This window comes from Zootoca vivipara, chromosome 9, assembly GCF_963506605.1.
Source record: "Zootoca vivipara chromosome 9, rZooViv1.1, whole genome shotgun sequence".
Taxonomy (NCBI): Eukaryota; Metazoa; Chordata; class Lepidosauria; order Squamata; family Lacertidae; genus Zootoca; species Zootoca vivipara.
In genome coordinates this window covers 1,475,240-1,488,586 of record NC_083284.1, presented here as the reverse complement: position 1 = coordinate 1,488,586, position 13,347 = coordinate 1,475,240, and the positions used below count along the sequence as shown (strand labels likewise).

Below are 13,347 nucleotides of genomic sequence, written 5' to 3'. Positions count from 1 at the left end.
ACAAGCCTTTGCAGACATCCCAGATGTGCTTCCAAGCCTTTAGGAAAGCATGGCAAAGATAATTTCCTGAGATAATTTTCAAGGTAGGAATTAAGCACTTCCGGTTCTGGGGTGTACCTATAGAAGGGAAGAGCGCCAAGGGTCATTGAGCCCAACCCCCCCCCCCCGTGATGCCAGGATCACAGCTCAATAATCCCTGACAGGTGGCCACCTGACCTCTCTTTATAAACCTCCAAGGAAGGAGAATCCACCACCTTCCGAGGGAGCCAGTTCAGCTTACAAAACAGCTCTTATACTCAATAATAATAATAATTAATAATAATTAATAATAATAATAATATATTATTTATACCCCACCCATCTGGCTGAGTTCCCCCAGCCACTCTGGGCAGCTTCCAACATAACAGAACATTAAAATGCAATAATCTATTAAACATTAAAAGCTTCCCCAAACAGGGCTGCCTTCAGATGTCTTCTAAAAGTTCTTCCTGACGCTTACCTGGAATCTCCTTTCTTGGCATATGACTTTGGGTTTGCGAATCCAGAGAGGCTTCTAAGCCTGTCTTATTTTGGAGCAGGGGTGCCCTCATTTTGGGTGCACAGAGGCTGTGATGGGCAGAACCAGGGTGCAGCCGGGAGACGCAGAGATGCTGCATGCCAGCTAGAGGGCTCTGTGGCCTCAGACTGGGCGCCTCACCTGTCTGCTGGCCGAATGCCCCATTGACCTATCAAGCCAAGCACCTGCTACAGAGAAGGTGGCCTTGGCACGAGGGCCATTGCATGGAAGATAGCTATCTATCTATCTATCTATCTATCTATCTATCTATCTATCTATCTATCTAATCTATCATCTACCTATCTATATCATCTTCTCCACTTTTGGGTTTTCCTAGACATCTGGTTGGCCACTGCAAGATTAGGATGCTGGACTAAATAGGACACACATCTACTAGTCTCTTCTCCTGTTCTTCTATCCAGCTCCCTGGCTATTAAGGGCCAGAAGAGCACCATGAATTAGGCTTGGAAGCGATCCTCGAAATTGGCCTTTACCAACCAGGTTGCCCTCTAGATGTTCTGGACTACAAGTGGAATGGACAGTTCAGCCGTGGAGTGGGCTCCCTTTGGAGGCGGTGGACTCTCCTTCCTTGGAAGCTTTTAAGCAGAGGCTGGATGGCCATCTGTCATGGATGCTTGAGCTGAGATTTCTGCATTGCAGGGGGTTGGATTAGAGACCCTCAGGGTACCTTCCAACTCTACCATTCTACAATTCCTTCAGCCCCAGCCAGCACACTGTTGTAACCCAGAACAGCTGGAGGGCACCTAGACCCAGCTATCGGCGTGTTTGAACCAGCGTCAATTCCCAGACTTCTTTCAAGACCAGTCCAAGAGAGCAAGTTGCAGTAGTCTGTACTGAACCATGGCAGCTGAACCATGTCCTTATATGGAAACATGAAGAGGGAACTTGTTGGTTGTGATTTTATGTGTCAATAATGAACCTGGCCCTGATGGTGCCTGGTGGCCTTAGAGAGGCAGTAGCCAGAGGAGGAAAGGGGTCGTCCTCATTCCCCTGGAGGGGTGCAAAGTGGATGGGTATTTCTTGATTGTTGTGTTCCCTCCCTGAGGGCCTCCGCTGATATTCATGCTTCTCCTAGATCACCCTTCCTCAGCCATGTGCTCTGCAGATGTTTCGGAGAGCGCCATGTTCCAGCATGCCCATCCGTCATGGCGGCTCTGCTGGCTTTGGCTGATGGAGCTGCAGCTCAAAACACCTGGAGGGCTCCAAGTTGAGGAAGGCTGTTCCAGAATGCTCAGCACGTCCTCCACCAGCCTCCTGGTCTTCACTGGAAGCTGCGTTTTAATTGAGCAACACAGAACGTATTGAAATGCACTGCGTGATTAGTTCTTTGGTGGCCAGAAGGTGGCACTATTGCTTTTCTTGGCTCTGCTGACAGAAAATGAAGCCCACAGTGGGGCGGGCAATGGAGGTGAGTAAAGGGGAAGCTGTGGGTATGCATCATCATCATCATCATCATTATTATTATTATTATTATTATTATTATTATTTTATATTTTATTATTCATTCATTTATTTATTTTATTTTATTTTCCTGCCCTTCACTCTAAGGTCCCAGGTTAGTTTCCACCATTAAAGCACAATATTCAAAACAGTTTCAAGCAAATGGCAATCAGAAATAAGTCGAGTCCTAAAAATACAGCAACAATCTTCAAACCTGGGTGGTCTCTTTCACCCCAAACAGCATCATTTGGGGGACCTTTCTTTCTTTCTCTTTCTTTCTTTCTTTCTTTCTTTCTTTCTTTCTTTCTTTCTTTCTTTCTTTCTTTCTTTCTTTCTTTCTTTCTTTCTTTCTTTCTCTCTCTCTCTCTCTCTCTCCCTCCCTTCCAGTGTGCTGTTGAGAACCAGCAGCTGAAGACTCCTGTGTCAAGGGGAGTGAGCAGAGAGAGCCTGTTCTCCTGAGAGAAAGGGCCGTGTTCCTCTGGCTCACCTGAGTTCCATGGGGCAGGACCTGGGCACATGTCCTCCTGGATGAGCTGAGAATAAGATCCAGGATGGCCTCAGGCCAGGGCAAGGGCCAAGCTCTGGAGAGGCCCAGCTGAAGAGCCTGAGGCAGCTTTGGCACTAAGCCTCCCCGCAGGCCCCCAGGCCAGAAGCCTTGCTTTTTGTAAGGGGCGCATGAAGCGCAGCAGTTTGCAAAGGTGCAAAGGACTTTAAACCTGGGTGTTTTTTCCTTTCTGCAGGAAATGCCTTGAGACAGCAAATCTCTGGGAGGCGATAGGAGCTGGGCTCCAGTTGCAGAATAAGGCAGCAGGTTCCTACATCCAGGCCACCCCTGAGGCAGCCTGGAGGTTTTGCCAAGGCCCTGCCAGTGGTGCTTGTGCATGAGGCGGCTTTAGGATCTGAGCAGAAGCAGCGGCTCTGAATCAAAAGCCACCTTCTCTACTCCCCTGCCAACCCCTCCCTTAGTGAACCACACCACCCAATTCAGGTGTGTGTGGGCAGAGGGAGCAGAGCCTCCTCCCTCGTGCCTTCTGCAAGGCAGCAGTGAGCTAGTTAAACCATGGAATTCCCTCCCACAGCGAGCCAGGATGGCATCCGTTTGTCTCTGGAGACAATGGAGGAGGGGGCCCTGGGGGGGGTGAAGTTGGCAGGTTGCAGCGCCTGTAGAGCCCAATACAGGAGAGACATGTTCTGTTGCAGCTGGGGCAGAGGAAGGTGTCCGGTTGTGCTGCTGCAGATGCACCAGGGCGTTTCTTCTCTCTGTACTCCTCCCAGCGGCCATTTCTCCTCTTCTCACTGCTGTGGATGCAAAACCTGCCTTCCTGTCTCCAGGGACTGCGGTCGTCTGCAAGGGATTTCCACACAGTGGGGTTGATGTTGCTGGCCACCATGTCTCATTTGCAGACATAGGATCCAACTCCTAGGGACCAAGCTCCCTTTGCCACCCCCCCCTAAAATGTTTGAGGGGGCTAGGCCATTCAAAGAGCGAGGGTGCACCCTGCCATGTGATTTGATTATGTGGGGCAGGACTTACCAGCCCCCCCGTATTTTATTCAAGTTGGGACCCCTGTTTGCAGACCTCTTTGTGACGCAGAGTTGGCTGGCCAATGAACCTGGTGTCTGAGCCAGCTCCCTGTAGATCACACCCTTGGGGATCCTGCCATCTTCTATTCTGTGGACAAGACTAAGCCAGCTTGGTTGGAACTGTGGAACTCCCTCCCACAAGAGGCAATGGTGGCCACCAGCTTGATTGGCTTTAAAAGAGGATTGGGCACATTCATGGGTGAGGATGAGAGGGCTACCGACGGCTACTGGCCAGGGTGGCTCTGCTCTGCCTCCACGGCCAGAGGCAGCGATGCTTCTGAATGCCAGTTGCTGGAAATTACAGGAGGGGAGAATTGCTCTTGTGCTTGTGTCCTGTTTGAGGGTTTCTCATCTGGGCAACTGGTTGGTCACTGTGGGAACAGGAGGCTGGATTAGATGGGCCCTGGGCCTGATCCAGCAGGCTCTCCTCATGTTCTTACAAGCTGCAGCAAGCAGGAGACACTTGGGGAAGGCGCTGAGCATGAGCACCAGGCCCTGGCCCTCTCCTCCTGTTTGAGACTGGAACTTAGAAGGTGAGGGATCCATTCCCAGGGGAGCGTCAGGGACTTCCTCTAAAAGCAGGCAGCTGCCTCTGCATGGCCTCCTCCGCCTGTTGAGCCCTGCCACTCAGCGGAGGTAGGGGTGGGAGGGTGTCATGCGTCCCCACCTCTGACCTCAGGGAAGACGAGCTCCCCCGTGGCCCCTCCTGGTGACAACACAGCCGGCTTCCTGACACAGATCCCCCATCGTGGAGTAGGGATGACAGCTCTCCCTCCTCCGCTGCTCTGCCCGGACTCCCTCTTTCAAGGCCAGGGGTCTAATGCTCCTGCCACTCATCAGGCAGAAGAGAGGCCTCCCCCCCCCCACTGCAGGAACAGCTGGCGCTCTGCAGGTATGGCAGGTATGCAGAGGGCTTTATGGTTGAGGAGGGCTTCACACCTGCGCCAGGGATTGAATGTCCAGGCCGAGGCTGTCTCAAAACACATTTGCCTTCCGCCGGGCCTGGAAGTGCCCTTGGATGACTGATAAAAGGCAGGTGACACTCTGGACGTGTGCTGGGAATCTCAGCAGAGCCGCCTTCAGAGGGAGCAGCAGGCCAGAGGTGGTCCTGCCTGCAGGTGTGGTAAAATTAATCTCACGAGCATAAAGACAAACCTGCTGGATCAGGCCAAGCGGCCCCCAAATCATCCAGCCTCCTGTTCTCCCAGTGGCCACCCAGATGCTTCCTATGAGAAGCCTGTAAGCAAATCTGAGCACAAGAAGAGGCCTCTCCCTTTGGGTGGTTTCCAGCAACTGGCACTGAGCATAGCCATCCCGGCTAGTGGGTATCGATAGCTGTCTCCTCCGTGAATCTCTCTCATTTGCCTCTTTGAAAAAGCATCTAGGTCAGCGGCCAAAGGCATGGGGTGGGGTGGGGTGGGGGAAGCAGCCATTGCTTCCCCACCCTCCCAGAGGCACTTACCTGCCCACTTTGGCCCAGGTGGGGCACACCACACACAACCCATGAGCAAAGAGCTACAGACCAACCAGGAGAGGAGCCACTTAGCTGTGTCATTTTTATTCCAGACATTTAGAAGTGTTACATAAAGTGTCACGGTCAATAAATCTATTGAGGAAGTTAAAAAGAGACTGTGCACACTTCCAAGTGGATTGGCATTGACAGAGGTATCTGCGCTCAGACAGTCAGGTGATCAGAGTCGCTGGAAGACGAGTGAGTTCAGAGCAGGACAAGGGAGAGAAGTGCCAGTTGGAGACAGCAATAAGGTGCATTCAAATCTAGGTGCCAAGGGCCACCTAAGGCCCCCCAGAAGGAACCCAGGTGCTGAGGCCCAGGGAGGCTCAGGCCCTGGGCGCAATGCTGCCCTCAACTCTGCCTGCAGCCCCTGCCTGGCCAGCCAAGCCTCTTGGGGAGCTGCAGTCCCACCAGGCCAGGCCAGGCCAGGCCAGAGCCCAGCCAGGTCCACAGTGCGTCCCCTCTGACCTAGGTGGGACCTGCCTGGCCAGGGTCTGCAGGCCATTCCGCTTGATGGCTGGGCTCCTGCAAGAGTTGTGGTCCTCTCCTGCGCATGGGCTGCTCCCACAGGGCTGCCAGCACCCATGGACCTGAGAACATTGTGACCAGGGATGGGCAATGCAGGAAAAGGGCCACAAGCCAAGGATGGCAAGGGCTCATGTGCAGTGGGGGTGGGGTGGCGGTTTGAGATGCCCCCACCCCCAAGCTCTCTGGCATACGGCTTCGTGGTGGACTCCCAGGAAAAGAATTCAATGGGTAGGAAACAATGGAAGAACTTGTCCCTCCCCTCCTCCCTGATTCTGGATCCATGGCTCCTGCGTAACCCTGAGATTAATGGCCCTTGGGGGCCAGACAGAACTTACACAGGCATTCTGGGGCTGCCTCTTGGCTCCCCTTTCCATGCAATCCCATGATAAATGGGTTTTTGTTTCTTTCAAATGAAAAGGTTACATTTTGCTTCCATGCCAAATGATACCTGAATGGGTGAAGGAAAGGAATTCCTCCAGGAAGGAGGCGAGAGCTGCTGCACCCAATCCCCCAGCCCCCGGGTGCGTATTCACAAGTGCGTCCCCCCTCCGCTGCTGCCCAAATACACTTCCATGATGCTCAACACCCTTCCTGCAGGCTGGCCTCCACCCCACCCCTGGGCTCCTCCGAGGGCACACAGGTCCCCTGTAAGTTGCCAGGAAGTCAGCCATGGGGGGGCCTGGCCTGGCCCTCCCCCCAGAGGGGGCAGGCAGGCAGATATTCTGGCTGGCGAGAGGGCTGGCTTCTCCGCACACATCCTGCCCACGCACAGCCTCTGGAGAGAACAGGCTGAAGGTCAACCTCCCCTCCCCCCAGTGCCAATGGTGGGGGGTCTTTGTGGGAGGGAGTGTGGGCAAGAGGGGGAAGCCTCTCCCCGTGGATAATAGAATCAAGGAGCAGTAGAGTTGGGGTGGGGGTGTCCCAAGGGCCCTCTAGTCTCCACCGAAGGAGAGTCCACCCTCTTCCAAGGCGGGTCTACTCCACTGTTGAACGGCTTTTACCGTCAGAAAGTTATTCCTCCAGCTTAGTTGGACCCTCCTTTCACAGAATCCTAGAGTTGGAAGGGATCCCCAAGGGTCCTCTACTCCAACCCCTGCAATGCAGGAACCTCAGCAAAGGCACCCCTGGCAGGTGGCCCCCCAACCTCTGCTTCAGGAGGCCCCCTCCTTCTGAGGGAGTCTGTCCCACAGTCAAACAGCTCTTGCCCTCAGAAAGTTCTTCCTGATGTTCAAGTCGGAATCTCCTTCCTTGCAATTTGGGAAACCTAACTCATTGAGGCTGGAATGGCAAAGGTTTTTGGGATACCCCCGGGACCCTCGCAGGCCTCTCCTCCTCCTCCCAACACCCAACCCTTTGCCGCCTCTTCCTGCTGCAATGCCGTCCTCATTATTTCTTAATTAACATACCCAAGAAATCAATTAGCTGCTCGGTTCTAATTAAAAGCTACGAGGGATGATCATCTCATTATTACGGGCGGCGGAGGTGAGCAACCCACCCTGGCGGGGGCTCCTCCCCCTCCCCCGCCTCCCCAATTATGGGAAATGATAAAACACCAAACGCCGCCGCCGCCGTCCCAAGATCCCAGGCTCCCCTTTGTACCTTTGGGGAGACGGGAAAATTAATTAGCCTTTAGGCGGACCCTTGTGGGCTTTGGCTCAGGCTTCGCTTGGTGCCCCGACAGAGGGAAGCAGATATCTGCTTGCTCTCCAAGAGGGAAGGGGGAGGGAAACAGCCCTTGCTCCCGGCCAAGAACACAGGAAGGGGGCCAGGTAAAGCAGGATCAGGGCCTCCTCTGTCCAAGGGGTCCAGCAGGGGAAAGGGGGCTACTCGACAGCAGGAAACACTTACCGGGACAAAGACTGAGATTCCTGCACTGCAGGGGGTTGGGCCACAAGACCCTTAGGGGTCCCTTCCAACTCTACGATTCAAAGAGCCATGGGATTCACAGGGGCCCCTTTCAAGAAGTGCTTGAAACTTCGCCATTCGGGTGGGTGGGAGACAGGAAGGGACCATGTAGCTCAGCAGCAGAGCCCCTGCTTGGCATGCAGAAGGTCCTGGGTTCAATCCCTCTGCCAGTCAGTGCAGAGCAGGCAACTCTGAGCTCAAGGGACCAACGGCCTCATTCAGTGGAAGGCAGATCCCTCTGATCCTATGGGAGTTCCAAGGCCTCCCTCCTGACAGCCCCCCATGGAGGCACGGGGTGGGCTGGGTGGGAGGGCAGCAGGGGACTTGCCTAGGACAAAAAACCACGTATCTGTGATGCCTGCCTTGCAGGGAGTTGGACTAGATGTTCCTTCCAACTCCACCGTTCTAGGATTTCCTGCATTTCAACCCCACATTGGAACCTGTTGAGATTTCAAAGCATATTAACATCTGGATCAGCCGTTCCCAAAACGGGCACTCCTACCTCCCGGGGCAGTGGAATGCCTTGGGAGGTGCTAAGAGGTAGGGGGGCAGAATGGGGGCACTGGAGGTGTGAAGGCTTTGAAAAGCTGGTATCACTGGATCAAGTTCATCTGCTTTGCTGAATTAATTAAACGTAAGTCGTTTTAATTAGGTTTTGAATAAATGTGCAGCTAATGGTAATTGTTTTGAATTTTACTGCGTTACGAAGGAGCCTAAGAAGAGCCTGCTGGATCAGGCCAAAGGCCCACCTAGTCTAGTCTTATGTTCTCAGCTGCCGCAGGCTCCTTTCTAAAGTGCTCGGAGGTCTTCAGACCTGCAGATATACACAGGGAAAAGTGTAAAGTGTGTTATTTTGAGGATCTCTGCACCATCCTCTGCGTGACTCACAACCCACATCCCTCATTTGGTCACCTGAGACTGAGGCTCCCTGAAATTGCTGACATCTCTGATGAAAGGTGGCTGCTTCCCCAGCCCAGAAATCTGACCCCCTTAATGCTTTTGGAACAATGAATCCGTAAGAGACCCCCTGATTTGTTCCTCTCCCAGACTAGCGCCTGGTGGTGCTCACCTGCGAGGCACACAGTGAAGAGGATAGATAGAGTTGGAAGGGATCCTCAGGGCCACCTGGCCCCACCCCATAGAGGGGCTGTGGGTGCCCCTCCCTCCTTCCTCCTAGGAACCAGGCAGAGGGTTCAAACTTCAAGGAATCTAGGAAGAGCGAGGGAATTGGCTGCAGAGGAGATCTCTGGCAGGGATTCGCTGACCTGGCCCCTCTCCAGCGGTATGTGTGGGGAGCCCCCCAGGCAACCGCTCAGCACACAGAGTGTGTGCACCCACTGAACCCCCACCTCAGTGACTGTTTGGCTGTGTGTGCTGCCTCTTCCGTGGTGCAAAATCTAATACAGTGCTACCTCTACTTACGAATTTAATGCGTTCTGAACGCACATTTGTAAGTCGAAAAAAATTGTAAGTCGAATCCCATAGGAATGCATTGGGAGGAAAAATTCGTAAGTCGAAGCAACCCTATCTAAAAATTCGTAAGTAGAAAAAATCCTATCTAAACCGCATCCAAGATGGCGGAGGGAGCTCGTAAGTAGAGGTACCACTGCATATTCCTCTTCCTCTAATCAAATGCAGAGTCGTGAAGGTGAGCAGCAAGAGCAGCAGTCCACCCTTCCTTGCACGTTTCCTCCCTGCTTCCCAACCCTTTCCAGGGGTCAAAGCAGACCCCTCCAGCGCTGGCAGCCTGCTTTGGGCCAAGCACTGCAGACTGGCACCCCTGGCACTGCCTGGGGTCACAAAGTTCTCTCTGGTGGTGCAAATCTATGGAGCGCTGCCAATGGAAACCCTGGGCTTAGTTCCACCACGTTAGAATCGTAGAATTGTAGAGTTGGGAGGGACCTCAAGGCTCAAGTAGTCCAACTCCCTGCAATGCAGGAATCTCAGAAGCCCTGCTTAAAAACCTCCGAGGAAGGAGCGCCCAAGGGAGTCTGTTCCACTGTCAAACAAGGCTGCTCACCTCCAGAAAGTTCTTCACTAGGGTTAATGAAGCCAATGGCATTTCCTTCTCCAGCAGAGAACCGTTTGCAGTTTGCCTCCTCCTCTGGGCCATCCAGTGACCCTCCCTGCTGACGGCTGCCACCTACTCTTCCCTCCTGCCTCTGGAAGAGCACCTGCCCTGCCTTTCCTCCCTGCCCTCCCTCCCTCCCTCCCTCCCTTTATGGCACTGCAGGGGGCATCTGGGCTGAAGCAGCAGGGGAAGGAAGCAGGGAGGCATTGGTGGAAAGAGAGGGAGGGACAGCGGCTGAGCAGTGCCCCCAAGCACCTCCACCGCTGCCAAGTGGGGAGGAAGGCCGGACGACCTCATTGTGTAGGCAGAGCCCTGGACGATGGCTGCGCATCGGGCACCTGGCCAGAAAGCTCCCCCCGTCCCACAATGGGGGGAGGGCAACCTGCAAACAGCACTTTTTGCTACGATCCGTGGAGACCCACCACAGGAGCTTCACACGTTCCGACCAACCAAGTGATGGCTGCAATTAGAGCAGGGCAAATTTAACTTGCAAGCTCACCCACTGGAGAGATATATATATATGTGGTGGAGTGTCGAGGCAGTCCTCAGGCCGGGGGGGTGGGGGATGTGGGTGCTGCGTGTCAGCTACGACCTTGGCCGTGTTATTTGTTTAGAATCAAAGCGAGTGGTGCACATCGACTGGTGCAAGAGTGACACGGAATCGAAAGAGTACGATTATCAAGACGCCCTACCTACCTACCTAATTCTTCTAAGTCATGCGCTGGGGGCTCATTGCTGTGCAGAACCGAACAGAGCGGCAGAGGCTGAGCTCCTCAGGCTGGGGGGGGGGGAAGTCGCATGAGAGCCGAGCGGAGCCACGGAAAGGGGCCACAACAACCCCCCCTCTGCACGGCTCTGCTGCGGATTCAGCATGTCGGCTTTCGGCTCCCTCCCTCCCTCCCTCCCTGGCATGCTTTCCTTTGTGCCGTTACTGTCGCTAATTTAAAACTTTAAATATTAATCTTTTCAACCGACGTGAGATGCTGGGTCTCTGAAAGTGTTAATTTACGCTCGGGTGGGAAGATGCTACGAGGTTCTCCAGCTCTTTCCTTCTATTGTCTTAGTCCTCCTCCCTTCCTCCTGGCTCTCCTTTCCACGCCTCTCCGTCTCCCACGCCCGGCAGCTCCGCTTCCGCTTACAACCCTTTGTTGTAGACAAGGGTCTCACTGGTGGTAGCCTGGGCAATTTCGGGCTCAAGGCGCGACGTCTCAATCTGCCAAAGGGGAGGGAGAAAAAACACAGGCAGGTCAGGAGAAGCAGATCAGCACATAGGAACATGGAGAGAGGAGGCTGCTTCATCAGGCCAAGGGCCCAGCCAGCCCAGCATCCTGATCTCACAGTGGCCAACAAGAACGCAGAATCTTAGAGTTGTAAGGGCCCCTGAGAGTCATCTAGTCCAACCCCCTGCAATGCAGAAATCTCAAGTGAAGGCATCTATGACTAGAAATCTCAAGTGAAGGCATCTATGGCCATCCAACCTCCAAGGATGGAGAGGTCACCACCTTCCACCCCACTGTTGAATGGCTCTTACTGTCGGAAGGTTTTTCCTGATGTTGAGTCAGAATCTCCTTCCTTGTAACTGGCCACAGATGCCTGTGGGGATCCTGCAACCAGGATCTGATCCCAAGAGCCCTCTCTGTCCCATGGCTTCCAGCAACTGGCATTTGGAAGCACGGCCGCCTCCAGCCATGGGGCAGAGCAGAGCCATTGTGGCCATTGGATAGCTGCCAGGTGTGGCAGAGACCCAAGTGGCACCAAGCAGATGTTGGGCATTTAGTGCCGCCAGGCCCATGGCACCCTCTCTCCCAGCAGAGACAAGGAAGGAGGGGAGCTGAATACAGTAGGGCTGCCCAGCTCCTGTGAATCTGTTGCTGCCTCCACCTCCACCTCAGCTGCCTGCCCTGTGTCTGCAGTGCTTTCTGCCTCTTCTTCCTCTCTCTCACTCACTCACTCTAGACTGTTGCTTGTTCAGCACCAACCATTCTGCCCTGCTTCCTGCTCTGGCCTGTCCTCCGTGTCCCAGCACCCCCCGTCCTGGCTCTGAGCCTTCCTCTTCTGAGGCTTCCCTCAGAGCGGGTTCCCCGTCTGGGACCTCCCAGCCTTCCTCCTCATCCACCCAGTCCCTGACAGGAGGTGGCCCTGGTGGCCCTCTCATGCTCAGAGCTGCCTGCCAGCAGGGGCACATGTGGGACAGGAGGCGCCCCCAAGGCGGGCTGCTACATAGAACTGTCCCACCCTGGTCCTGTGGGCTGAGAGGCCAGCCCAACATTTAAAGGAGTAGATGGAGACAGGCATTCAAGACGCATGGAAGCCAGGATGTCAAGCAGCCCTCAGCCTCCTCGGCAAATTCAGGGCAAGCAAGGGAAGAACAACTCTCACTCCCAGGTTGGCGAAGGAGACCAGAAGTGGGCACATCAACCCTCAAGCCAGGAACACGAGAGGCAAGCACAGCTTAGACACCATGGGCTCTGCAGGGGAAAAGGCTCCGCCAGTTGCTGGCAAACTAATTACCCAGAAATTGTCTTGGAGCAGATGGACCATTGGAACCTCCCCATCTGGGACTATCAGCAGGCTTTTCCCGAGACCCAGATTATAGCAGAGCCCCTTCCTTGCAAGACAGCAGCTCCTCAGAAAATAACACAAGGAGGCAGCTGCGTAGGACCACTAGGCCTCCTCTGTCACCTCCCCGGATGCCAAAAGGACCCCTTCCCCTGGCCTGGCACCAAATACCACTGTCTTGGTTTGGCTGAGTTCAGGGGGGTGACATGAGAGGTTTGGACAGTGGTCTTTGTCTCAGAGATCCTCCAACAATGACAGAGGAGGATGCTGAGCCAAGAGGAGAAGCTGATCAAGTGTAGGTAAAACAGACAGCATTCCAGATTTTTTTAAATAAAAAGATCTCCAAAAACAAGGTGTGGAGGGATCTGTATAACCTCTCAGCTGAGAGCAGGTTGATAAAACCACAGGATTAAATTACAAAACAGGATTAAATTACAAGAAGTTCAAAGCATCGGAGCAGATGAGCAATGAAGTATAAATCATCCAGTCAGAGTAGCATTCTTTGTGGGGAGGTGGAGAAAGCAAATTGGGAGAACAATCCCCCTCCCATGCCTTGCATTGAAATATCTGGTTTTTTTTAAATACGTGCACCTCACTCTCCCCACTTTTAAATTTGCCCCCCCCCCCACTCTGGGCTGTGTACACACCCAAGTTCTCCATATCCCCCTTTCCAGTCTGTCAACTTTCTTGGCCAAGTGGTACCCAAACCGAGCCTCGGGGTTCCAAGAGTGTTCTTAATCTGGAGGAAGGCAAATGTTGTCCCTATTTTCAAAAAGGGGGAAAGAGAGGACCCAAACAATTACCGCCCAGTCAGCCTGACATCAATACCAGGAAAGATTCTAGAGCAGATCATTAAGCAAACGGTCTGTGAGCACCTAGAAAGAAACTCTATGATCACTAAAAGTCAGCATGGGTTTCTGAAAAATAAGTCATGTCAGACTAATCTGATCTCATTCTTTGACAGAATTACGAGCCTGGTAGATGAAGGGAATGCTGTGGATGTAGCCTATCTTGATTTCAGCAAGGCCTTTGACAAGGTGCCCCATGATATTCTTGTAAAGAAGCTGGTAAAATGTGGGCTAGACAATGCTACCATTCAGTGGATTTGTAACTGGCTTACTGACCGAACCCAAAGGGTGCTCATCAATGGCTCCTCTTCATCCTGGAGAG

At 53.5% G+C, this 13,347-nt stretch overlaps 1 protein-coding gene across 1 annotated transcript in view; it reads right to left on the bottom strand.

Annotated features, from left to right (window-relative positions):
* Positions 1-4,998: 4,998 nt before the first annotated feature.
* SFXN5 (sideroflexin 5) overlaps positions 4,999-13,347 on the bottom strand; it is an 87,783-nt gene continuing 79,434 nt past the window's right edge. The window contains exon 14 of the mRNA XM_035103695.2: positions 4,999-10,831. Coding sequence (XP_034959586.1) covers positions 10,754-10,831 — 78 coding nt within the window. The 3' untranslated portion in view covers positions 4,999-10,753. The remainder of the gene's footprint in view (positions 10,832-13,347) is intronic.